General features: G+C 50.9%; 1 protein-coding gene across 8 annotated transcripts in view; it reads right to left on the reverse strand.

Annotated features, from left to right (window-relative positions):
- The window catches only part of LOC127586119 (discoidin domain-containing receptor 2-like), a 119,972-nt gene that overhangs the window by 38,252 nt on the left and 54,040 nt on the right, over window positions 1-27,680 (reverse strand). For all 8 annotated transcript variants that reach the window (XM_052043968.1, XM_052043966.1, XM_052043967.1 and 5 more), the window contains 5 exons: window positions 23,973-24,104; window positions 10,161-10,263; window positions 4,520-4,748; window positions 3,768-3,915; window positions 935-1,040 (listed from right to left, as the gene is read on the reverse strand). In XM_052043968.1, coding sequence (XP_051899928.1) covers window positions 935-1,040; window positions 3,768-3,915; window positions 4,520-4,748; window positions 10,161-10,263; window positions 23,973-24,048 — 662 coding nt within the window. In that variant the 5' untranslated portion in view covers window positions 24,049-24,104. The remainder of the gene's footprint in view (window positions 1-934; window positions 1,041-3,767; window positions 3,916-4,519; window positions 4,749-10,160; window positions 10,264-23,972; window positions 24,105-27,680) is intronic.

Here is a 27,680-nt window from a genome sequence, read left to right on the forward strand (position 1 = left end):
GGGTGGTAGGGGGTGTATGTGTGGAGGGAGGGTGGAGCATTTGTAGGTCCTTATTTGCACACTCATGCACACTTTGTGTGTGCATGCATGAGATCGCGCGCACATCTATTGTCTGCACTTGAGCACTTGCTTACACGCGTATGCTCCGTTTTCAATGATGTGCTTGTTTTGGCGTATTCTCGCTTGTTCGCATCTGAGAGGATGAACGTGTGCACGAGAGAGCGCGTGTGCATGCACACGAGAGGGGGCGCACGAGAGTGAGTGTGTGTGCATGAGCGAGACAGGGGGCGCACAAGAGAGTGTATGTGTGCACGCGAGGGAGGCTGTGTGTGCGTGAGAGGGGGCGCATGAGAGGTGGAACGAGCGAGAGAGAGAGTGTGCGAGAGAGAGAGAGAGAGAGAGAAAGAGGGCACGTGCACGAGAGTGTGTGTGTGTGTGAGGGAGGGGCACACGAGAGAGGGAGTGTGTGCGCACGCACAAGGTAGCGCGTGTGCAAGACTGTGTGTTTGTGTGTATACAAGAGGAGGCACTCTTGGGAGAGAGAGACAGTGTGTGTGCCCAAGAGAGGGGGCGTGTGAGAGAGAGATTGTGTGTGTGTGTGTGTGTGTGTGTGTGTGTGGTAAAACTCCGATATCCATGCCCCTCGAGACTTTGGTGGTAACAGACTGGCAGATTTTCCAGACTGAATGCCCAAGCTCTGGGAATTCAGATCAATGGGAGTGTGTGTGTGTGTGTGTGTGTGTGTGTGTGTGTGTGTGTGTGTGTGTGTGTGTGTGTGTGTGTGTGTGTGTGTGTGTGTGTGTGTGTGTGCGTGCATGCGCGCACATCACTGGCAAGTCCATGCTCTCCCTGGGCACTGGGACCAGCGAGATCGCGAGCCGCCAACTACCATTTCCCGACCCCCTGCCCACGTCCTCCCGCCACTGCCCCTCACCTTCCGATCCGGTTGCCGTCGTACGTGGAGTCATTGAGATTCACGGGGGGCAGGCCTGACGCGTTCATCACCTGACCCATGGCGACGGTGTATGACTTCAGGCCGTCTGCAGGGAGGAGGGGAGAGGGAGGTTAACGCTGGGGGCCAGGGTGGGGACTGGGTCCTGCTGCCTGCCATCAGCCTCTCCAAGTGACCTGCACATCCCCCAATGCCACTGGGAGCAGGGAGGGATAAAGCACGGCATCACTGAAGCTGGGGAAGGGAGGCCATTCGGCTTAGCCCACTGTGTGTGCTCGATCGCCAAGTTCCCCCCAAGGATGAGATGGGTCTCCTGGTGGGCCTGGGCAAGGTGGCCAGTCACGGGTCCAGGCGGCAGGTAGTCGAGGTGTTCTGCCCAAGCCCATTGCTCTGGCCCTCTTCCGGGGTTACGTCTGTGCCCATGTGTCCTGGGAGAAGGAGCACGTGGTATCCGTGGGGACAATGGGGGATTTCTGGGACCGTGGATGAGGTTCAAGTGCGCTCTGGATGGAGATGACTGTGTTGTAATCTGAAGCTCTCGACTGTAGGTAGTGTGAACAGTGTTGTAATAATGTGATGCTGTAAACCCTCCTTTGAAAAAGGAAAGAAAATGGATAAGGAAGCAAAAACTGCTGGAAACTTAAAATAAAAACAGAAAGTGCAGGAAACGCTCAGCAGGTCAGCCAGCGTCTGTGGAGAGAGAAACACAGCGAAGGCTTTAGGTCAATGGCCCTTCATCTATCTCATATTCTTTAATAGGCAGGGTTGCATTGGGAGGGTTAGGGTACAAGGATAAAAGTGGGGGTATTAGGGTTGGGGTATGGTATCGGGATGTTTAGGGTCCAAGGGTTAAGGTGTAAAGGTTAGGGTGTGAGGACTGGGGTTAGGATGTGTGTCAGGGCGAGAGTGTGAGGACTAAGGAGTAGAGGTTCAGGCTCCACGTCCAGTCTCTCAAGAGGAGGACACACAAGGTTGAAGAAGAGCTCCTGCTTAGTTTTATTCGATGGACTGTGTGGCTGCCATGAGTTATGAGCAGACTGAAGACTCAGGAATGTTTGCTGTCAGAATTATGTGGTCAGGGTCTAAATAGGGTCTATGGAACTCTGGTTAGGCTGCAATTAGAGTATTGCGTGCAATTCTGGTCACCTCACTATGGGAAGGATGTCGAGGATTTAGAGAGGGTGCAGGGGAGGTTTACTAGGATGCTGCCTGGATTAGAGGGGATGTACTATCAGGAGAGCCTGGATAAACTTGGGCTCTTTTCTCTGGAGCGGTGGAGGCTGAGGGGTGATCTGTTGGAAGTGTATAAAATTATGAGGGGCAGAGATAGGGTGGACGAGCAATATCTTTTTCCCATTATTGAGTGATCCAATACCAGAGGGCATGCATTTAAGGTGAGAGGGGGTAGGTTCAGAACAGACGCGAGGGGTACGTTTTTAACTCAGAGAGTGGTGGATGCCTGGAATGCGTTGCCTGATAGGGTGATGGAGGCAAATTCATTGGGGGCTTTTAAGAGGGGCTTGGATGGGCACATGAATGAGAGGAAAATAGAAGGATATGGGCATTCTGTAGGTAGGAGGGATTAGCTATGTCGGCACAACATTGTGGGCTGAAGGGCCTGTTCTGTGCTGTTCTAAAACTTAGGGGCAATGAATATGTAATAGTTATGGTGTAGGTGTTAGTGTTAGGGTGTAGGAGTTCGTGTTCGGGTGTAGGTGTTAGTGTAGGGTGTAGGGGTGACCTAAGATTGCATGGGTTGTGGTTCAGGTGTGAGACTTTGTGTGTTGTGCATTAGAGTTAAGTGCAAGTGCTAGGGTTCGAATTTAAGTGGTGGATCATGACGCTGTTGATTAGGGCGTCAGTTTGTGGGCAGGAGGAGAATTCTCCCTCCTGTGTTAGTTGTTCTTTTCACTGGAGATTCAGTCCCACTGGAAACTGGCCCACGCCTTCATTCCCCTCGCCCAGCTGACCTGCCTTTACTGGGGTCCATGCTTTATTGTTCATTTTGATTTTTATTCGGGGAAGACAAGGAGCCAAGTGTTGTGGGTGTCAGGATGATTGTTCCCCAGACGTGATTTGTCATCTGGACCGAAGAAGGTTTTGGTATCTGTTGTTTTCTGTGGTCCCGGCTTGGGCTTCACCATTCTGGTTCTTTCTCAGCACCTTGTGGATCTTGGCTTTTCTCTGGCGTTTTGAGCACCAAGGTAATGAAGAGTGCAACACTTTGAATGCTGTGGAGGCAACTTGCGGGCAGCGGGATATTTATCCCTCATGTTTGTGGTTTGAGATTTCATGTGTTAAACGTTAGGGTGCAAATGTTGGGGATAGAATCTAAGTGGTGGGTTATGATGCCACTGATTCAGGTATTAGGATTAAGGTTTCATCAGGGTTAGGGTTAGTATTATGGTTCTGGTTTTCTAAGGGTTATGGTAAAGGTGTTAGGGTTCTGGTTTTCTAACAGTTATGGTTATGGTGTTGGGGTTCTGGTTTTATAAGGATTAGGGTAAAGGTGTTGGGGGTTCTTGTTTTGTGAGGATGAGGGTAATGGTGTAAGGGTTCTGATTTTCTAAGGATTATGGTAAAGGTTCTTGGGTTCTGATTTTCTAAGGGTTATGATAAAGGTTCTGGGGGTTCTGGTTTTATAAGGATTAAGGTTAAGGTGTTGGGGCTTCTTGTTGTATGAGGCCGAGGGTAATGGTGTTGGGGTTCTGCTTTTCTCAGGGTGTTCGGGTTCAGGTTTTCTCAGGGTTAGGGTAATGGTCAGACACAGCCGCAGCCACATCCACGTGTGGACACACTCGAAGCTTCTGCTCACCTTCCCAGGGGCAGCCGTACAGCTCCACCCTCATGCACACACTCATCATCCGGTCTGCCATCGGGTAAAACCGCACGTAGCGGGCGATGATCGGTGGCCCCAGGTCCTTCAGCACCACGTCGTAAGGGTTCATGTTTCCTGTGATGATCTGGAGGTGGGGGGACAAAAAACGGGAGGTCAACATGGAGCCTGGGGCAACTCCATTGTGTCTGCGTGTCTGACCGACCAATCAGAGGGGCGACACTGGGACGGAGAGGTCACCGTAGCAAAGGTCAGGGTTTGAACTGGCCGGGACACTCTCTGCAGAAGCTTCCCTCTCTGGGGTGCGTGACCTCTTATGGTGGGATTGTGGTTGCTCGAGGCTTCGTTAACATTCAGATAATTTAGTAATTTTGCTGTTTGTCATATGTATTAATGATCTGAACCACCCTTACCCTTATGAATGATTATTAATATAGGTGGAATGATTCTTAAATTTGCAGGTGACACTGTAATTGGTGGTGTGACATTTTATCATTGTCACACGTACCCAGGTACAGTCGAAAAACTTGGTTTTGCACGCCATTCATTGATGGGACCTGTACAGACGAGTACACTGACCAGCATGGATACAATGGGCCGAAGGGCCCCTTTCTCTGCTCTCCCACACTGCGAGTCAACGGACTGTGACGGTATTCCCCTTCCCCCACCCTCACCAACAACAAAACTCCCCGGTGGCTGGCCGTGGGACGTCGCGTCGGCTGGCCGGTTACCTCGTTCCTCCTCCGGTCTTTCCAGGTCTTCCAGTCCTTGCCGTTGCGGCTGTACTGGAGGCTGTAGAGGCGGGCGTACTCGTTGCCGTGTCCATTGGAGTGACGGCCCTGCGTGCCCACCAGCGTGATGAAGAACAGCCTGCGCAAGTCCACCTGCAGGAACTCACTGGGCTTGTGGCTCACTGCCTTAGCCGGACACCAGGCCCCGTCGCCCTCCTCCGTCCCCAACCTGCGGGAGAGGAGTCAGAGCGGAGGTTGAATTGGTAAATGGGTTTACTGGGAATATTGCAAGGAATTGACTGGGGACCTTAGTAAGGGGAAGTCGGGAGAACACACTCCAGTCCTCATTGAGGGGTCAGCGGTGCAAAGGGTGAGCAGCTTCAAGTTCCTGGGCGTCAACATCTTAGAGGATCTATCCTGGGCCCAACACATTGATGCAATCGCATGGATGCGATCACCAAGATGGTACACCAGTGGCTCTACTTTGTCAGGAGCTTGAAGAGATTTGGTATGTCACCACTGACTCCTGCAAGTTTCTACAGACGTACAATGGAGAGCATTCTGACTGGTTGCATCACCGCCTGGTACAGAGGCTCCAATGCTCAGGATTGCAAGAGCCTGCCAAGAGTTGTAGGCTCAGCCAGCTCCATCACGGGCACAACCCTCCCCACCATCGAGGACATCCTCAAGAGGCGGTGCCTCAAGGCGGTGGCATCCATCATTAAGAACCCTCACCATCCGGGACATGCCCTCTTCACGTTACTACCATTGGGGAGGAGGTACAGGAGCCTGAAGACCCACACTCAATGATTCAGGAACAGCTTCTTCCCCTCCGCCGTCAGATTTCTGAATGGTCCATGAACACTACCTCATTATTCCTCTTTTGCACTATTTATTAATTTTTGTAACATAGTAATTTTATATCTTGCACTGTACTGCTGCCACAAAACAACAAATTTCACCACATACGTCAGTGATAATAAACCTGATTCTGATTGACACATGTACCAAGGTACAGTGAAACACTAGTTTTGCATGCCATCCGTACAGATCATTTCACTGAGGTATGTAAAGGAAAAGCTGAATGCAGAATATAGTGTTATAGTCAGAGTGCAGTGCAGGTGGACAATAAGGTGCAACAGCCATGTCGAGATACATTGTGAGGTCAAGAATCCACCTAATCATACTAGGGAACCGTTCAATAGTCTTATAACAGTGCAGTGTGGAATTAGAATAAAGAAAAAGTCCATTGTTGTGCAAAGTGGTCACAGTGTTGCTGTACTGAGGTCGTGATTAGGGTTGTGCCGGTTGGTTCAAGAACCGAATGGTCAATGGTGGGATATGGCACAATCTCCCTGGGTCAGTAAATAGGAAAGGATCTGGGACCTCGTGCGGAGTTAGTGGGGTCTCCCTGAGTCAATAAAGGAGGTGGGGGTCACCCTGGGTCAATAATGGTGATCAGGAGCTCTCCTGAGTTCATCACGTCGGGTTTGTCACATGCACAAGTACAGGTATGTATAAGTGCAATGAAAATCTTACTTGCAGCAGCATGACAGGCACAGCATCGCATACATGACTTTCACAAGATAAACAATATTATAAACAATTTTTACGAGAAAGAACAATTAGAACAAAAGCAAAGTCCATTGTAGTGCAAAGTGGTCCCAGTGTTGCTATACTGAGGCAGTGATTAGGGTTGTGCTGGTTGGTTTAAGAACAGAATCATTGAAGGGAAGTAGCTGGTTCTGAACCTGGTGGTGTGGGACTTCAGGCTTCTGTACCTCCTGCCCGATGGGAGCGGTGAGAAGATGGCACGGCCCGGATGGTGGGGATCTTTGATGACGGATGTTGCCTTTCAGAGGCAGTGCCTCCTGTAGATACCACTGATGGTGGGGAGGGATGTGCCCCTGATGTATGGGGCAGACTCCACAGCTCTCTGCAGCTTCTTACGTTCCTGCGCATTTGAATTGCCGTCCCAGACCAGGATGCAACCAGTCAGGATACTTTCAACAGTACATTTCCAGACGTTTGTTTGAGTGTTTGGTGACAAGCTGAACCTCCTTAACCTTCTAAGAAAGTAATGACACTGGCGCGCCTTCCTTGTGGTTGTGTCTATGTGCTGGGCCCAGGATAAGTCATCCGATATATTAACGCCCATTTAAAGTGGCTGGCTCTCGTCATCATTGATACACCAACAAAGTCAACAGAGCATCATCACAGACAACAGAAGAGGGTGTGATGGGAGGGGAGTGGGTCTTACCTATCCTCCTACTGTCTGATCTTCCCAGTGCTCTTCCACAACCCAACAGGGATGTATATAGGGATACTCTTTCCCCCATTGTACCTAACACTACAGGCTGTAGCTTTAGGGTAAGGGGCAAGAGGTTTAATTGGCAATTGGTTTATTATTGTCACATTACGGTGAAAAGCTTTTGTCTGTATGCTATCCAGACAGATCAGGACATACAGAAGTACATTGGAGGTAGTTAAAAGCAAAAACAGAATGTAGGATACAGTGTTCCAGTTACAGAGAAAGTGCAGTGCAGGCAGACAATAAGGTGCAAGGGCCACGATGAAGTAGCTTGGGAGATCAAGAGGTCTGTTTGAGAGTCTGATAGCGGGATAGAAGCTGTCCTTGAGTCTGGTGGTTTGTGCTTTCGAGCTTTTGTATCTTCTGCCCGAAGGGAGGAGGGGGGAGAAGAGAGCATGACCAGGGTGGGAGGGGTCCTTGATTATGTCGGCTGCTTTCCTGAGGCAGCGGGAAGTGTAGGGGAGTCAGAGGGGAGGCTGGTTTGCGTGATGGACTGGGCTGTGACCACAACTCTCTGCGATTTCTTGTGGTCACAGGCAGAGAAGTTGCTGTACCAAGCCGCGATGCATCCGGACAGGATGCTTTCTATGGTGCATCTGTAAAAGAATCGGTAAGGGTCAATGGGGGACATGCCGAATTTCCTTAGCCTTCTGAGGAAGTAGAGGTGCTGGTGTGCTTTCCTGACCATCGTGTCCACGTAGCTGGAGCAGGACAAATCCTTGGTGATATTTACACCTTAGAATCTGAAGCTCTCAACCAGCTCCACCTCAGCACTACGGATATAGACAGGGGCAGGTAGTCCACTCCTACGAGGAGGAATTTTTCACCCCAAGGGTGGTTGGAGTCTGGAACACACTGCCCGGGGGGGGGGGGTGGGGGGTGGAGGTGGAGGGAGAGAGACTCTCAACACTTAAGTATCTGGGGAAGGACTTGAATGGCCATGGTGTAGAAGGCTATGGACCAAGTGCTGGTAAATGGGATTGGTATGGACGGTGGTTGGAATGGACGGTGGTTGGCATGGACATGTTGGTCCGAAGGGCCTGTTTCTGTGCTGTACGACTTCGACACTGAAGGAGGCCATCAGATCCCAGCAGAGAAATCACACTCATTCCCATTTCCGCCTCCCTCTCCCCTGTAGACCTGCAGCATCATTCTATCTCACCGCGTCTCTTGGCTCGTTTGTTTTTTTGCCATTTGAGTAAAGTAGTTTCTCTTGAATCCTGGTAGGACCAGAAGATATAGGAGCAGAATTAGGCCATTCAGCCCATCGAGTCTGCTCCGCCATTCAATTGTGGCTGATTTCATTTCCCCCCAAACCCATTCTCCCTCCTTAACCCCCTTTACCAATCAAGAGCCTATCAATCTCTGCCTTAAATACACCCAATGACTTGGCCTCCACAGCCCTCTGTGGCCACGAATTCCCCAGATTCACCACCCCCTGGCTGAAGAAGTCCTTCATCATCTCAGTTCTAAAGGGACGTCTCTTTATTCTGAGGCTTTGCACTCGGATCCTCGACTCTCCTACTGATGGAAACATCCTCTCGACGTCCACTCTATCCAGGCCTTTCAGTGTCCGGTAGGTTTCAATGAGATCCCCCCTCATCCTTCTGAGCTCCATCAACCATCATGTATTAATGACACAACACTTTGCTCTTCTGCACAAGCCCTCTGGCCTTGGTGTTATGGAACCCCTTCCACCTGACGCGCGGGTAATGGGCTGGGACGTGCTGATGTCCTGCTGAGAGGCTCTGGCTACAACCTGCAGGGTCAGCCCCTGGCTCACTGCGGCAAGTGGCAGGAGAGAGTGGGATCACCGCTCCCCTCCCCCAGACTCAGCACGGGGGGGGGGGGGCAGTGGAGGACAAACATAATGACTGACAGACCAGGTGTATCTCATAATGGGACATAAGCAGGCCATTCTGCCCATGGTCGCTAAACCAGCTCAGAAGGAAGCAATCCTATCTCCCATTCTGATTATTCCGCTGCACCCCAGCAACCTGTTCTCTCTCTCCCACATGCCGATCAACTCCCCTTTTGCTCCTTTTTGCCATTATCCCACACTTAGGTGAAATTTACAGCGGTTCAATCAACTTACCAGTGCATAGGGAGCTTAGTGGAAAGGTGTCATGACAACAACCTTTCCCTCAATGTCAACAAAACAAAAGAACTGGTCATTGACTTCAGGAAAAGCGGCGGTGCACATGCACCTGTCTACATCAATGGTGCTGAGGTCGAGAGTGTTCACAGCTTCAAGTTCCTGGGAGTGAACATCACCAACAGCCTGTCTTGGTCAAATCACGTAGATGCCACAGCCAAGAAAGCTCACCAGCGCCTCTACTTCCTCAGGAGGGTAAAGAAATTTGCTTTGTCCCCTTTGACACTCACCAACTTTTATCGATGCACCATAGAAAGCATCCTATCTGGATGCATCATGGCTTCGTATGGCAACTGCTCTGCCCAGGACCACAAGAAACTGCAGGGAGTTGTGGACACAGCCCAGCGCGTCACAGAAACCAGCCTCCCCTTCTTGGACTCTTGTCTTTACCTCGCGCTGCCTTGGTGAAGCAGCCGGCATAATCAAAGACCCCACCCACCCGGGTCATTCTCTCTTCTCTCCTCTTCCAATTAGAAGATACAGGAGCCTGAGGGCACGTACCACCAGGCTCAAGGACAGCTTCTATCCCACTGTGATAAGACTATTGAACAGTTCCCTTATACAATGAGATGGACTATGACCTCACGATCTACCTTGTTGTGACCTTGCATCTTATTTCACTGCATTTTCTCTGTAGCTCTGACACTTTACTCTGTACTGTTATTGTTTTTACCTGTACTACCTCAATGCACTCTGTAGTAACTCAACATAACTGCATTGTGTAATGAATTGATCTGTACGATCGGTATGCAAGACAAGTTTTTCACTGTACCTAGGTACAAGTGGCAATAATAAACCAATACCAATGTGGGAGGAAACCAGAGCAGTCAGGGGAAACCCACAGGGAGAGCCTGCAAACTCCACACACACACAGTACCCGAGGTCAGGATTGAACCAGGGACCCTGGAGCTGCGAGGCAGTGGCTCTAACCTGCGGACCAACCGCCCCGGGTGCGATCCACGCTGTGTGGTAACTTGAACGTTCTGTTCCTTGGCGTCATTCCCATCTCCTGGATTCTCTTTTGCGGGATAGAAAAGAGCCTTTGGTGACCAGTGAGGGTTGACGGGTGCTCGTGGGGGGTGTGGTGTCCATTGGGGGAAATGAGATGGGGGGCCTGGGACAGGACTCGGGAGTGTGTTGGGGGGGGGGGGGGCGGTGGGATAAGGTGGGTTTACCTGCCGTGCTTTGCTGCGGTGGACTCCGACCACATGCTGGATGCCACGATGTCCTCATCCCTGATGATGGAATCCTGCATGCCCAGTGCAAACCGACACTGCTCTGTGGAGAGAGGTAGAGGGAGGAGTGGGGTTAGATTGTCCGAGAAGGCGGGGTGGTGAGACTGGGGAACGGTGAAAGGAGGGGATGGGGATGGGAGGGGGGCAAAATACAGGAGAGGGGAGGGACAAGAGGGGATGGGAAGGGAAGCAGAGTGGGGGAAGAGAGAGTACAGAGGACAGGGGGGAGAGAAGGAGGAAGGGACGGGGTAGCAGAAGGAGTGAGAGGGAGAAAGGGGGCAGGGAAGAGGGGAGTGCGTAGCGGTGAGGGGAGACGGGTGGGGGGTTGGTGTGAGCCTGATGTGAGCCTGGGGGTGACTTGAATAAAGTTGCCAACTGGGTCACCCTGGCTCAGTGTGATTCCACTGCAGGCAGTAGAGGCTCAGTCGAGCAAACAACGCCCCTGTCTGTCTATGCAGAGGGGAAAGGTGGGGGATAACAGATCCCCCGTTCCCCCCCGAGCCAGTGACTAGACACAGTCAGTGCGAGACTAGGGGGTCCAGAGTGGAATCAGTGCAGTGACCTCATCCCCAGAATGATCCCAGTGGGACCTTGGTCACACTTTGGATAGTCATTGCCTTCTTCAGCCTCAGAACTTTGTCCTGATAAATTGGTTTATTATTGTCACATGTACCAAGGTACAGTGAAAAACTTTGTTTTGCATGCCATCCATACAGGTCATTTCATCATATCAGTACATCGGGGTAGTTCAAAGGAAAAGCAATAACAGAATGGAGAATATGGTGTTACAGTTACAGAGAGAGTGCAGTGCAGGCGGACAATAAGGTGCAAGGCCATGACGAGGTAGATTGTGAGGTCAAGAGTCTATCTTATCGTACTAGAGAACCGTTCAATAGTCTTATAACAGCGGGATAGAAGCTGTCCTTGAGCCTGGTGGTACGTGTTTTCGGGCTTTTGTATCTTCTGCCCGACAGGAGGGGGGAGAAGAGAGAATGTCCGGGGTGGGTGGCGTCCTTGATTATGTCGGCTGCTTTCCTGAGGCAGCAGTAAGTGTAGACAGAGTCCACGGAGGGGAGGCTGGTTTCCGTGATGCGCTGAGCTGTGTCCACAACTCTCTGCAGTACAGCCATCTTGTGCACAGCAAGATCCCACTAACAGCCAGTGGCGTAACAAGTAGAGGGTCACAGCCAGGGGGAAAGTATCTAGCTCTGGATGCAGGGGAGAACTGCCCCTTCTCTGCTCTTCAATACGGCATCATACACATTTTTTTTGTAGCTGAAAGACGGCCCCTCCAACACTCCCTTGGCTGACTCCCCAGTGCAACATCTTGTTTTGTCACTACACTGTCATCTCCTGCCTTGGAGGTTGCCCACTGACACAGGAAGGTCCCAGGGCGATGGGACTTGGAGTGAGCTTGCAGGCGGCAGCCCAGCCCTTTCCCAAACCTTTCCTGACAACAGACACACGAAATGTTACGGGGCAGTAGCTGTTCCTCTGGGATGGCCAGGTCAAGTAGATCTTCCTTCGGGAAAGTCAGGAGCAAAAGGGAATCATTCCTCAACTTGGGCATGGGGCTGGGGTGGGGGGCAATATTAATATCACCAACTGGAGGGAAGTTTCAGTGGCCACCAGGTGGCAGTGGAGGACCATGTTACTGAAGCAACCTCCTTTTTTGTGAAAATCCACACATTCATGGATTCACGGAAATGGGCCGTTCAGCCCAACACATCTATGTCAACCTTTTTGCCCACCTACACCAATCCCCTTTGCCTGTAAACCTTGTTCAATTTTGTCTAAAGGCACAGTACGATAAAGTTCATCTCCCTCAGCACCACATGAGCAAGTCAGCAAACCAGCTCTGCTGATGATATTTGCTTTTCCTTTTTAATCAGTCCTTGGTACGAGATGGGAAGGAGGTCAATTCGTTACAGCCTCCCCTCCTTGGACTCTGTCTATACCTCTCGCTGCCTTGGGAAAGCAGCCGACATAAGCAAGGACCCCTCCCACCCCGGACATTCTCCCTTCTCCAACCTCCCATCAGGCAGAAGATGCAAAAGCTTGAAAGAACGTGCCACCAGGCTCAAGGACAGCTTCTACCCTGCTGTTATCAGTCTCTTGAATGGACCGCTCAGACCCTAAAAGACAAACTCTTGATCTCCCAATCTACCTCGTCGTGGCCCTTGCACCTTATTTGTCGACCTGCACTGCACTTTCTCTGTAACCGCAACACCACATTCTGCCTTCTTTTTAACTACCTCGATGTACTTACATATGGAACGATCTGCCTGGATGGCATGAAAACAAAACAAAAACTTTTCCACTGTATCTCGGCAAGAATAATTCAAATTCCCAATGCTGACAGGAAGGATTAGTGTTGATAAGGAGCAAACACTCTGCTGGGGGAATTCAGCGGGTCGAGCAACATCCGTGGGAGGAAAGGAATTGTTGACACCCTGCATCAGGACTACTTCCGTGCTCTGTGACGGAGTCACACACACAGGCAGTGAATGGGATTAGTTTTCCATCGCAACCCAGCAGTTTCATGCTTACTGCTGCAAGCGCTTCGCTTTCCTGCTGCATATTCTTTCACCGACCATTCACCCCACAGCTCCCGTGGTGGGATTTGAACTTGCGTCTCTGGGCTGCGAGTCAGGCAGAACAGCCACTGCAGCACCATGCGGGACAGTCGCCTGCCCTCCTGGTGTGGCCCAGTGGCTCTTCCCGAAGAACTGAAGGACTGGGGGCACCCTCCTCTCTTCCCGTTCCGGGTGGGCTGTGGAGCTGGGCCAGGGAGGGAGATCGACTGGGGGAGGAAGCACACACCGCTAAGGGAAAACAGCCCACTTCAGCCGGACACAAGAGGCAGTATTATCCAAACATGAAGCCATCATCACAGAAACAGGCCCTTCAGCCCATCACATCTGTGTTGACCATCAGGTACCCATCTACACTAACCCCAATTACCAACACTAGGCTTTCTTTCAGGTGGTCCTCCACGTGCCTCTTCAACGCTGAGAGTCCCTCTGCCTCCACCACCCCCTCAGGCAGTGCGTTCCACATTCCACTCTTCCCCCCCCCCCCCCCAGGTGAAACAAGTCTTCCTCAGATCCCCCTCCAAACCTCTTCCCTTCAACTGATGCTCTTCAATGACAGGCACCTCTGCTGAGGGAGAGGGCACAGAGAGGTTCACCAGGACGCTGCCTGGATTAGAGGGCATGAGCTATAAGCAGAGGTTGGACAAACTTGGGTTGTTTTCTCTGGAGTGTTGGAGGCTGAGGGGAGACCTGATAGAGGTTTATAAGAGGCACAGACACGGCCAGTATCTTTTCCCCCCACACAGTTGAAATGGCTAATACTAGAGGGCATTCATTTAAGCTGAGAGGGGGAGAAAGTTCAAAGGGGATGTGTTGGGTATAGAACATAGAACACTGCAGCACAGTACAGGCCCTTCAGCCCACACTGTTGTGCCGTCATTTTATCCTGCTCTAAGATCTATCTAACCCTTCCCTCCCACATAGCCCCCTATTTTTCTGTCATTCATGTGTCTATCTAAGAGCCTCAAATGTCCCTAATGTCCCACAGCCTCTGCCGGCAGTGCGTTCCACACACCCACCACTCTCTGTGTAAAAAACTTACCCCTGACATCCCCCTTATACCTTCCTCCAGTCACCTTAAAATTATGTCCCCTCGTGTTAGCCATTGTCACCCTGGGAAAAAGTCTCTGACTGTCCACTCGATCTATGCCTCTTATCATCTTGTACACCTCTATCAAGTCACCTCTCATCCTCCTCCTCTCCAAAGAGAAAAGCCCCAGCTCACTCAACCTATCCTCATAAGACATGCTCTCCAATCCAGGCAGCATCCTGGTAAGTCTCCTGTGCATCCTCTCTAAAGCTTCCACATTCTTTCTATAATGAGGCGACCAGAACTGAACACAATAAGTGTTTTTAAAGTGTTTTTGAAAAACACAGAGAGTGGTGGGTGCCTGGAACAGGCTGCCAGGGGTGGTGGTGGAGGCAGACACGATAGAGGTGTTTAAGAGGCTCTCAGGCACATGGATGTGCAGAGAACGGAGGGATATGGACATGGTGTAGGCAGCAGGGATTAGATATCATTAGCTTAAATAGCTCAACACAACATTGTGGCCTGTTCCTGTGCTGTACTGTTCTATGTTCAAACATTTCTCACTCTCCACCCTACCCTTGCCCCTTGTAATTTTTTATGCACCTTTATCACGTCCCCACTTCAGCCTCGTCTGCTCCACACCCAGTCTCTCCCTACAACTAAAACGTTCATCCCGGCAACATCCTGTCGCATCTCATTCACCGGCCCGTGATCCATCTCTCATTTCATTCCTTGAGCCACTTACCTGCGCTGGGGACACTTTACAGCGGCCAATTGACCTACCAAGCCGCGCGTCCGCGGGATGCGAGAGGAAACCGGGGCACCCGAGGGAAACCCACGCATCGCAGGGAGAATGTTCTGCTCTGCGTACTTTTCCCCGTTCTGGCTCCTTGCCACCCCTCTCCTTCACCCCACAGAGCCCAGTGACAACGTTTCCTTTCCAAGGACTGATAAGACTCTTGGAAGCGCTTTTGAGGCAGCACGTAAAAATAACCCAATTACCAACACACTCCCAAAACAACCAGGTGAATGAACACAGTCAACCTGGTCTTGGCCAACCCACACCAGCACCCTCAGGAGGCTAAGGAAACGTGCCATGTCCCCATTGACACTCACCAATTTTTATAGATGCGCCATAGAAAGCATCCTATCTGGATGCATCACGGCTTGGTACAGCAACTGCTCTGCCCAGGACCTCAAGAAACCACAGAGAGTCATGGACACAGCCCAGCAAATCACGGAAACCAGCCTCCCCTCCGTGGACTCCATCTACACTCCCTGCTGCCTCGGTAAAGCAGCCGACATAATCAAAGACCCCACCCACCCTGGACATTCTTTCTTCTCCCCCCTCCCATAAGATACAAAAGCCTGAAAGAACATCCCACCAGGCTCAAGGACAGCTTCTATCTCGCTGTACAATAGGCCCAGTTAATAGTCTGGTAACAATGAGATGGACTCTTGACCTCACAATCTATCCCGTTATGGCCTTGCACCTTATTGTCTGCCTGCACTGCACTTTCTCTGTAACTGTAACACTTTCAAAAGATGTATTTCACTGTGTTTCGATGTACATGTGACTAATAAAGATCTTATCTTTTCCTTGAACTACCTCGATGCACTGATGTGATGAAATGATCTGTGTGGATGGCATGCAAACCTACGATTTTCACTGTACCTCGGTACTTGTGACAATAATAAACCAATTTACCAGAGCCGGGTGCGAGATGCAAGAGGGTTGGCTGGGAGTACATGGGTCATGTCCCAGCCTCGACCAAGAACATTAGAATGAGGAGGCCATTTGGCCCCTTGTTCCTGACCCTCCATTAATCAAGATCATGGCTGATCTTCCTGCACTGTCCCTGTATCCCTTGATTCCTTTAATATCCGGGAATCTACCCATCCCTTTTTGAATGAACTCAGTAACTGAGGCTCCACAGAGCCTCCTAGGCAGAGACTGGAAATCTCTCCTCACTTCCCAACTCCCCAAAGCCTGTCCACCATCTCCAAGGCTCAAGTCAGGAGTGTGCTGGAACACTCTGCACTTGCCTGGGTGAGGGCAGCTTCAACAACACTCAAGAAGCTCGACACCACCCAGGACAAAGCAGCCCGCTTGATAGGCACCCCACCCACGACCGTTCACTCACTCCACCACCGATGCACAGTAACAGCAGTTTGTACCATCTACAGGACGCACTGCAGCAACTCACCGAGACTCCGTAGACAGCAGCTTCCAAACCCACCACCTCTAGCAAGACAAAAGCAGCAAAGACACGGAGAACACCACGACCGGGAAGTCACTGTCCAAGCCACACACCATCCCAACCTGTGAATATATCGCCGTTCCTTCACCGTCGCTGGGTCAAAGTCCCGGAACTCCCTCCCTAACAGCAGTGTGGGTCTACGCACACCTCAAGGGCTGCAGCGGTTCAAGAGGCAGCTCACCGCCACCTTCTCCAGGAAAACAAATGCTGGCTCATCATTTCAATGAACCCTTCAATGAACAAAACAAAAATCTCAATCCTAAGAAGTGCTGACCCCCTCATTCTGAGATAGTGACCGCCCCACCTGCCCTAAAATCCTGGGAGGGTGGGTCAATCCTCCGTGCATCTCCAACTCTCCTCCCCTCCCCTTGGTGTAGGTTAATGGCAAAAAGAATCAAAAGAGTCAGGGGAGTTGATGGGCTGCTGGGAGGAAGAGATAAGGTTATCGGGGGCTCCCGACAGAGCCAGTAGGGATACAACCGGTCAAACAGTCTCCTCTGTGTTGCTGCAAGTACAGGCAGTCCCTGCGTTACACAGGGATTCCGTTCCCTAGAAGCCAAGCTCTCCGCAAGTCAGAGACATCCACTTTCTGTAGTTATTGCTCTACGTACACCTGCTATAGTTCCTCCATTTCATTGAATAATCACCTTAACACTACCCACAACTAAACTAATGGAATATATACCGTTTCCGGTCATTAATGAATACCATGAAACATGTTATTATTATTACCAGCTTGAAAAATGTTGGGGGGAATTTGCATCAAGTTGGATTGCAGGAATATCAAATCATTCATAACCTGGGGAGCCCTTGTATTGGGGAAGTTGTGTATTCACTGGAGTCTCCATGCTCAATAGAATACAGGCATAATTGCTGTTAGATTTTTTTGTTTAAACCAGATACCGGGGGGAGTCAAGAGTGGAAGAAAATAGCCCTGAGATGCAAGATCAGCCATGGTCTCTTTGAATGGTGAAGCAGTCACAAAGGGCCAAATAGTCTCCATTCTGTTCTTTAAAATGGACTCTTGACCTCACAATCTACCTCGTTATGGCCCTTGCACCTTATCGTCTGCCTGCACTGCACTTGCTGTGTAACTGTGACACTTTACTCTGCATTCTGCATTGTTTTACCCTGTACTACCTCAATGCACTGTGTAATGAATTGATCTGTATGCAAGACTGATTTTTCACTGTACACGTGACAATAATAAATCAATTTAACAATTTAAGATTGTGGACGGATTTAGATTCCCACGGTGGGATTTGAACTCATTGCCATATAAAGTAAAGCTCCATTAATCTGCTGTATGATTGTTCAGACATCCTGATGGTTGGGCATTTGGCTCACTGGGACAATGGTCCCAGTGCTCCCTTTAAACCTGCCGGGACCCCAATTTCAGCGCTCCCTTCTGACCTCCGTGCTCCCTTGAAACTCCCCGGATTCACTTTTCCCTTTGGTCTCCTTTGAAACTTCCCAGGTTCACTGGGAGGGAGTAGTAATGACCTTCCTGCACTGTGTACGTCCAACAAAAGGTGAATTCAAGGAGTGTTAATTGGAATAACATCCAGGAGCCCGGAAAATCTGCCATTCTGGCGTCAGCAAGAATCCCGAGTGTGTCAGATTAACGGAATTTAATATCTCTGAACGTGTAATGTACCCTCCACAGTTCCAGCATTCCCTGATGGTTGGTTCTGCTGTTCTTTATCTGCCAGTGGCCGTCTCACTGAGAGGCAGCAGGACAGAGCGGGGCACTGCGCAGACTAAATGAGGTATTTCTCTTACTCAGCAGACAAGTATGGCAGGCTACAGCGAGGTCAGAGGTCATTCCCGAGGGAGAAGGCGCACTCCCACGGAAAGTCGGTGCTGAAGAGCTCCGTAAATATCAGGACAGAGAGAGAGAATAATGTGACAGGAGAAGAGGCAGTCTTGTAATCGGCTGCTCAGAAAACTGACTCCAGCTGAGAGATTAGAGGGGTTGACAGAGACACCACAGAGAGAGAGAGAAAGAGCGAGAGAGAGACACACACAGAGGGAGGGAGGAGAGAGAGGGACACAGACACGGAGAGGGGAGAGAGAGTGAGACACAGAGGGAGAGGAGAGAGAGAGACAGAGAGAGAGAGAGAGAGAGAGGAGAGAGAGAGAGACACACACACACACTCACACACAGAGGGAGAGGGGAGAGAGAGAGAGAGAAAGAGAGAGAGATACACGCACGTACACACACACACACCAGTACTACCAACTCCAGGGACATTTCCTGGAACTCCCAGCTCCTTGTGGCCTGACCCAATCCGCCGGAGTTAATGAGTAACTTGTCTCTTGTTACTGATTGTTCACGGAAATGTCCCCAGAGTCCCTGGGAAGGGGCAGGCTGTGTGTTGCTGGACCCCAGGACAAGATGGGCACTGCACCCACCCCTGTCATTGGGGCAGGAGACAACCCTTAGACACAACACCCCGTCCACAACAAGGTCACAGAGTCACACAACAGGCCCTTCAGCCCACTGAGTCTGTGCCATCCATTATTACCCATTCACACTAATGCAGCACCAATCCCATGAAGGTCTCCAACTGCTTCACAGCTGGGGAGGGGGAGAGGTCCCACAGTAAAAGGAGGGCAGTGAACACCGAGGAACCTTCCCAGAGGGCCTGCCAACCTCAAGGTCAGGACAGGGAGCTGGTGGTTTACCGGAGTTTTCAATGGCACTGATGGAGGGAAGGAGGCGAGGGTGGAGAGAGGGAGGGAGGGAAGGAGGCGAGGGCAGAGAGAGGGAGGGAGGAGAGGGTGAAGGAGAGAGGGAGAGGAGCCGAGGGTGAAGGGAAGGAGGGAGGGAAGGAGCTGAGGCAAAAGAGGGAGGGAGGGAAGGATGGAAGGAGGCGAGGGCGAAGGAGGGAGGGAGGGAGGGAAGGAGGTGAGGGCGAAGGAGGGAGGGAGGGAGGGAAGGAGGTGAGGGCGGAGGGAGGGAGGGAGGGAAGGTGAGGGCGAAGGAGGGAGGGAGGGAGGGAAAGAGGCGAGGGCGAAGGAGGGAGGGAGGGAGGGAAAGAGGCGAGGGCGAAGGAGGGAGGGAGGGAGGGAAAGAGGCGAGGGCAAAGGAGGGAGAGAGGGAGGGAAGGAGGCAAGGGCGAGGGAGGGAGGGAGGGGAGGAGGCAAGGGCGAAAGAGGGAGGGAGGGAGGGAGGGAAGGAGGCGAGGGCGAGGGAGGGAGGGAGGGAAGGAGGTGAGGGCGAGGGAGGGAGGGAGGGAAGGCGAGGGAGGGAAGGAGGTGAGGGCGAAGGAGGCAGGGAGAGAGGGAAGGAGGCGAGGGTGAAGGAGGGAAGGAGGCGAGGGGAGGGAGGAGGGAAGTGTTCAGAGGTGCAGATGAGATGGAGGCAGGGGGAGGGGAGTGGGAGGTTGGCGGACTGCTGGGAGCCCACAGCCCCTCTCTCCACCGACGAACCTCCACAACAAGCAGCAACAGCTTGGCCCTGAAAGGGTTAACAGTCCGACAACACTGCAGGGGGAGTTCCAGCCTCTGTGGCCCCGAGCACCCGGCCCCTGGCACTGTTTACCCACACAAGCAGCACGGAGGCAGCTGAACACAGCTGCGACTGTGTCTGTCGGCCGGATAGTCCTGGGAACAGCAGTCACGCTGGCTGAGCACAGGGTGTGAAACCTCGCACCGTGCTGCCTACACAGTCTGAAGAGGGCCAATTCTAGGAGGCAATGAGGCTGGCCACAGGAGGAGGAATTTCCCACACCCCCCCTTATCCCACAGATTGTTCCCCTTTCCCAAGATTTCTGGGGAGGGAGGGGGAAGGCCACCTCCCAACGTCAACTGCATCAATCCCAGAAAGAATGTTACACATCTCAATCCGATCGTCTCGCATTCTTCAGGGAATGTCGGACTCCCACTTAATCTGAACAGCCAAGGTCACCTTAAGCAGATCAGGGAGGGCGGGCGGTTTAATGCAAGTTCCCCGGCAGGCGGACAGTTGCCGGTCTCACACCCTTTCCCGATGGCTTGGCAACGGTCCTGCCGTCATGCGGGTGACTGCAGGATAGCCTCCCCTTCGCTGACCTTTCAGATCGGGCGGGCTGCCTGTGGGAGGTGACGAGGGGAGGGAGCGAGATACCAGCTGTAGACAAGGGTGGCAGACTGACGACCAATGTTTGGTCACCCCTTTCCCACCCCCCCACCGCCTCTCAAAGGCAGCCCATTCCCGATCGACGCTGCAGGAGGGGAGAGAGACCCCAGACCGAGAGTGGAATCGGAACAGGGTTTTCCTTTGTGTTAATTTATTCATTCAAGGGATGTTGACATCTCTTATTGTCACAAGAGACATCACCTCTTGTGACAATAAATTATCACAGCCGGAATCTTTTACCCAGGGTCGAAATGTCTAATACAAGAGGGCATACATTTAAGGTGGGAGTGGGCAAGTTCAAAGGAGATGTGCAGGGCAGAATTTTTTTAAAAAAAAGGTCACAGAGAGCAGTGGGTGCCTAGAATGTGCTGTCAGAGTTGGTGGGTAGAAGCACATATAATGGGAGTGTTTTAAGAAGGTCTTAGATAGGCACGTGATAAGATTTCTTTATTAATCACGTGTACATCGAAATACACAGTGAAATGCATCTTTTGCGTACAGTGTTCTGGGGACAGCCCGCAAGTATCACCATGCTTCCGGCGCCAACATAGCATGCCCACAACTTCCTAACCCATATGTCTTTGGGAATGTGGGAGGAAACCGGAGCACCCGGAGGAAACCCACGCAGACACGAGGAGAACGTACAAACTCCTTACAGACAGCAGCCGGAATTGAACCCAGGTCGTTGGTACTGTAATAGCGTTACGCTAACCGCTACACTATGAGAATGGAGGGGTATGAGACCATGTGCAGGCAGAAGGGATTAGGCGTCATTAACAAGTAGTTTGGCACAAAGTGGGCCAATGGGCCTGTTCCTGTGCTGTACTGTTCTGTGTGTCAGGAAGGGCCATCATTAAGGACCCCCACCATCTGGGCCGTGCCCTCTTCTCAATGATGCCATCAGGCAGGAGGTACAGGAGCCACAGGAGCCCGAAAACCCGCACCTCAAGGTTCAACAACAGCTTCTTCCGCACTGTTGTGGGCAGGCGCAGTAGTGTAGCAGTTAGCATGTCGCTATTACAGTGCCAGAGACCCAGGTTCAATTCCGGCCGCTGTCTGTAAGGAGTTTGTACATTCTCCCCGTGTCTGTGTGGGTTTCCTCCAGGTGCTCCGGTTTCCTCCCACATTCCAAAGACGTATTGGTTAGGAAGCTGTGGATATGCTACGTTGGCGCCGGAAGTGTGGGAGGAAAGATGCATTTCACTGTGTTTCGATGGACATGTGACTAATAAAGACATCTTAATCTTCCTGAAAAACCTTAACACTGCCTTGGACTATACTTTCCTCAACTTGCACTAACGTTGTTAAGTTTATTTTTGTTTATTTTGTCGTGCATGTATAATTTGTGATAGAGAAACAAAGGACTGCAGATGCTGGAATCTAGGTGAAAAACACAATGATGCCAGAGGAACTCGGCAGGTCAGGCAGCATCCATGGAGAAAAGCAGGCGGTCAATGTTTTGGGTCAGGACCCTTCCTCAGGATGGATTTATGATAATTTTTGTTTGTAATGTACTGTGCTGCTGTACTTTCATGGCATTTATACCCTGGGTATGTATGCCTGCCCATGATAATAAACTAGAATGTGATGCCCAATTGCCCCGTTACGAGACCAGGTTACTACTTGGTGAGTCTCCCTTTAAGGCACCTGAACAGTAGAGTGTGGCTTTGTCTGACTGCTGCGAGTGGGAGCAGAGAGCTTCTATGACCGCTATAACTGGAACGCTGCAGGTGTCTAAAAGCTGATTTATTGAAGTGCTGGAAACTACAGAGAGATATCTGTGAGCCGATTCCTGAACCGAGAGAGAGCGTAGCACTGACTGCCAGCGTCCGCATCTATGAGTGAAGCACAATTGTTGGGCGACTGTCACTTTGCAATCCATACATGGATTTTTGGAGAAATCTGTGGAATCCACTCTGTCGCTAACCTGTACTGGGAAGCAGGTATATCTGTGGGCGGCCACGTATCGAGTGCTCTCAGGGTGGCAGGTATTTCGGAACGAAGCAACGGAGATCTTCGGTGATTGGGGACGTCGCATTGTTTCCATCGTGGAATTCGTAATCTCCTTCTCTCTATATTCACTCTGCATTCCAACGTGGTTTTCAGAAGCCTTTGCTCATCATTTTGCTTTGTGACTTATTGAACTGAACTTTGAGAACTGTTCCTAGACTTGGTTTGGGAACTTGCCACAAACACACACACACTTCGGTTTACTTCAGTCAATGTCTGATATCGAACTTTTTTTTTTGCTTATTATTACAGGTAGTTACTAATAAATAGGTTTTAATGTTGAAACTTTGCTCGTTGTGTTTCTATTGTTGCTGGTATGTAACACCCCAAACTGAGCAGGCAATTAAGAGTGAATCATGTTGGTGGCATCAGGAGTCAGGACAAACTGGACAAGTGGAAGAGCTGCCTCGCAGCTCGGGAGACCCGGGTTCAATCCCGACCTCCGGCGCTGTCAGTGTGCGGAGTTTGCACGTTATCCCTGTGACTACGTGGGTTTCCCCCAGGTGCTCCCGTTTCCTACAGCTCAGTAGGTTAATCAGCCCCTTTAAATTTGCCTCCGAGTGATTGTGGGTGGCAAAAGAATCAAAGGGGAGTTGATGGACTTGTAAGAGAGAGAATAAATTGCAGGGCTACAGGGAAGCAAGAAGGGGGGACTGATAGGTTTGTTCTCCTGGGAGCCAGCATAGATTTGATGGGCTGAATGGCTGCTTCTTCTTTGAAATAAATTCCTTCCACCAATTACCCTGAAATTAGTGCCCATCAGTCAACGACCTCTGCAGAAAAGATTTACGAAGATGATGCCAGGACTCGAGGGACTAGCTATATACAGTACTCTGAGGTTGTCTGAAATTTTATGTTCAGTTTTGGTCAACCTGCTATAGGAGAGATGCCATTAAGCTGGAAAGAGTGCAGAGGAGATTTACGGGGATGTTGCTGGGACTCGAGGGCCTAAGTTATGGAGAGAGGGAGGTTGAGACTTTGTTCACTGGAGCATAGAAGACTGAGGGGTGAGGTTATAGAGGTGTGTAAAATTATGAGGGGCACAGATATGGTCAATGTGCACAGTCCTTCCTCCCCCCCCCAAGAGTTGGGGAATGAAGAAATAGGCATAATTTTAAGGTGAGAGGGGAGAGATTTAATAGGAATCCAAGGGGCAACTTTTTCACCCAGAGTGTGGTCTGTATTTGAAATGAGCTGCCAGAGGAAGTGTTTCAGGCAGGTACAATTACAACATTTAAAAAACACTTGGTTAGGAAAGGTTTAGAGTGATATGGGCCAAATATGGACTAGCTTAGATGGGAATCTTGGCCAGCATGGACCAGTTGGGCCAAAGGGCCTGTTTCTGTGCTGTAGGACGCACCCTGTGACTGTGTGTGGAGATCAGTGACCAACAGGGTCACAGGGTGTGAGATACCCCTGGCAGGTGTCAGGTGTGAAGACAAACATACAGATTAGGAGCAGGAGTAGGCCACTCAGTGCATCGAACCTGCTCCATCATTCAATCAGATCAGTCTGATCATCACCTGAACCCCACATTCTGCCTATCCCCCAAAACATATCAAATCCCACCCCCCCCCCCACCACCTTGTTTAACACTCAGATTTACACAACACATCGTTTTTCTTGGCAAAATGACCAATTTCACATTTTCTCCTGCCGGAATCTGGGATTTTGCTGTGCACCAGTGAGCGCAACTGGCGGAGGTGAAGGGAAGGGACCGTGATGGAGACTCACCGAGATTCACCTCTGCAGCCGACTGCTCGCCGAGTAGCCCCAGCAGCAGGGCGAGGAAAGCGACGGCGAACCCCATGACTCCTCTGCGCTGCTGACTGTCGATTTTCTCAGGGGCTCCTCATTTCTCCAGATCTGAGACGGGAACAAACAAGAAAGGTCAACCGTGGCTCACGGTGTTACCATGTATTTACCGCATTTCCGTACGACGCAAGAGGGCCATTTCAGCCCACTGAGTCTATGCCAGCTCTTAGAGACATCCCATTTCCAAATTAAATTTTCCCCTGCATTCTCCCTACAAGGACAGTGGTCCCGTGGGTAGAGCTGCTGCCTCACAGCTCCAGAGATCCAGGATGTCATCGAAGACTCTGACGAACTTCTACAGACGTCCAGTGGAAAGTATTCTAACTGGTTGCATCAGGGCCTGGTGTGGGGACTCCAGTGCGCAGAGACGCAAGAGGCTACAGAGAGCGGTGGACTCAGCCAGCTCCATCACAGGTACAGCTCTCCCCACCATCGAGGACGTCTACAAGAGGCGACGTCTCAGGAAGGCGAGATCTATCATCAGGGGCCCCCACCACCCGGGTCATGCCCTCTTCTTGATGTTGCCATCAGGCAGGAGGTACAGGAGCCTGAAGAACCCACACCTCAGGGTTCAAAAACAGCTTCTTCCTCACTGCCGTCAGGGTCTTGTCCTTGTCTTGTAACGTATTGTGCTGCTGTCACTCCTCCTCGATCCACCAATCACCCACTGGCCCCTGTCAGACCACTCCCCCTCTCCTTTATTTTTATACCAGCTGTCTTCCATCTTCTCCATTATGCAGGGTTTTGACCCAAAACGTCGACAATTCCTTTTCACCCCCCACAGATGCTGCTCAACCTACTGAGTTCCTCCAGCAGATTGTTCGTTGCTCAAGGAAAAACATCTAGTCTGGCTTTTCACCCTTTTTGCTTTTGTGGGATCTAGCCATTCCCAAAGCAGCCACCTCCCTGGTTCCCACCAATATCCAGCCGCCAGCCCTCTCCTCCGCTGTCCTAACTTTGATGGCTTTTGGGCACAGCAAGATCCCACAAACAGCTAATTAAGAGCAGGCAAATGGCTTTGCTGTTGCTTAAGCTTGCTTGCTCATTTCGACACTGGGAAAAGGAAGTTCAGCCCTTCTGATTCATGCTCTCAGCAGAGCAAACCCCCTCGGTCCCCTCCCTGTATCCCAGCCACTTATTCTCCATTGCATGCCCCCCTTCAATACTTTTTATCCCCACTCACCTACATACCAGGGGCAACTTAACAGTGGCCAATTAACCTACCGACCCGCACGTCGTTGGGATGTGGGAGGAAACCGGAGCATTCGGGGAAAACCCACGCGGTCACGGGGGAACGCGCAAACTCCACACAGACAGCACCCAAGGTCAAGATCGAACCTGGGTCTCTGGAGCTGTGAGGCAGCAGCAATAACTGCTTGTGAGGAGGGCAGGGAAAAAAAAATCACTGGGCTAGTGTTGCTGGGGAGAAGAGCCTTAAAATAGCCACCTGAAGGGGCACGTGGAGCCTCCGTTAACGTCATACCTATTGGACAGCACTTTCTGCGGCCAGACTCTGGAATTCCATCCCTAACCTCCTCCACCTCTGCTTTCTCCTTCTAAGAAGCACCTTAAAATTCAACTCTTGGGCCAAACATTTGCTCTAGTGTTGACTCTGCTCTGATGGTCGAGTGTTAACATTTGTTTGATATCACTGGTGAGACTTGCTTTGGGACAAAGTCACTGTTTAAGTGAAAATGGTTGTTGTTACAGCTGCCGGCAACACATTTGTGCATTTGTAACTGAGGGGTCAAATGCATAGTTGATGGGTGTCTCAGAGATTAACACTTTAGGGCCGAGAGAACTGAGAATTAGCTCTGTTACCGTCAAGGACTTGGGTGGGGGTGGGGTGTTGCAGTTGGGAGTCAGGTGTCCTGGGAATCAACTTTGTCATTGCTGGGATTAGCCTGTACCTGTCAGGGTTCCCAGGATTAACCCTATAAATCACAGATCCTGGGAATTAACCCTATACCTGCCAGGGATCCCAGGATTAACCCCATAGCTGACAGATCCTGGGAATTAATCCTGTACTTTCCTGGGTTCCCAGGGTTAACCCTATAACCTACAGATCCTGGGAATTAACCCTGTATCTGCCAGGGTTCCTAGTATTAACTCCATAGCCTACAGATCCTGGGAATTGACCACACAACTGCCAGGAATCTCAGGAATTAATCCAGTAACTGCCAGAAAGTCCTGGGATTTAACCCCATAACTGCAAAGAATCCCTGCAATCAACCCTGTAGCTGTCTGGTGACTGAGGATTTTACCTTGCAAGTGCTGAAAATTGTAGGATTTAACCCCGTTTAATTCCCAGGGTGCTGGAAGTTAACCGTGCAGCTGCCAGGAGTCAGTAGCTGTGCAGAGTACTCCAATGTTGTCTGAAACATTGTGTTCAGTTTTGGTTACCTTGCTATAGGAAAGATGGCATTAAGCTGGAAAGAGTGCAGAGTAGATTTATGAGGATGTTGCTGGGACTCAAAGGACTGAGTTATGGAGCAAGGTTGAGCAGGTTGGGACTTCTGTCATTGGAGCGTAGGAGAATGAGGTGTGATCTCGCAGAGGTGTACAAAATTATGAGTGGCATAGATAGGGTGAATGTGCACAATCTTTTTCCCAGGGCTGGAAAAATCAAGAACGGGGGGAGAGCATAGGTTTGAGAGAGGGCAGCTGAGGGGCAAATCCTTCACCCAGAGGGTGGTCAGTATGTGGAACGAGCTGCCAGAGGAAGTGGTTGAGGCAGGTACAATAACAACATTTAAAAGACACTTGGATGGGTACAAGGTTTAGAGGGATATGGGCCAAACATGGGCAAACAGGACTAGTTTAAGACTGGAATTTTGGTCGGCATGGACCAGTTGGGCCGAAGGGCCTGCTTCCTATGAAGATGCTGGAACTGACAGCACAGCACACCTGTGCTATTTAACCCCGATGCACTACTGTGATTGAACCCGATGATTTCTGGCACCCACTGTACACCACCAGCCTCACCCACTTGTTCCCTGCCTCAGTCCCCCTTTCCCCCATCACCGTGTTGGTACAGTGTCTCCTCTGAAGGCTGGCTGTCCCTCATTGTCTCCCATGGCAATGCTCTGTCAACCCTTGGGTAGACAGCACTAAACCAGGTGCCCGGAAGCAAACTAGCTCAGAGCACTGAAAAAACTGACAGGGCGATTAATCCCCAAATCCATGCTACAATACAATGTCCAGCCCAACCACAACAATCAATACCACAGCACACAACCCCTTTATCCTGCTGACCAAGCATTAACGGTTTGGTTGCCAGGCCTCTTCTGAGCTGGAAAGAGTGCAGAGGAGATTTAAGAGGAAGTTGCCAGGATTCGAGGGACTGAGCATAGGAGAATGAGGGGCGATCTTATAGAAGGTGTATAAGATCATGAGGGGCATAGATAGGTTCAATGCACACAGTCTTTTTCCCAGGGTTGGGGAACCAAGAACGAGGGCATAGGTTTAAGGTGAGAGGGGAGAGATTTAATAAGAGCTCGAGGGGCAACTTTTTTACCCAGAGGGTGGTCAGTATGTGGAATGAGCTGCCAGCGGAAGTGGTTGAGGCAGGTACATTAACAACATTTAAAAGACACTTTGGACAGGTCCATGGATAGGAAAGGCTTT

This window comes from Pristis pectinata, chromosome 34 (genome assembly GCF_009764475.1).
Source record: "Pristis pectinata isolate sPriPec2 chromosome 34, sPriPec2.1.pri, whole genome shotgun sequence".
Taxonomy (NCBI): Eukaryota; Metazoa; Chordata; class Chondrichthyes; order Rhinopristiformes; family Pristidae; genus Pristis; species Pristis pectinata.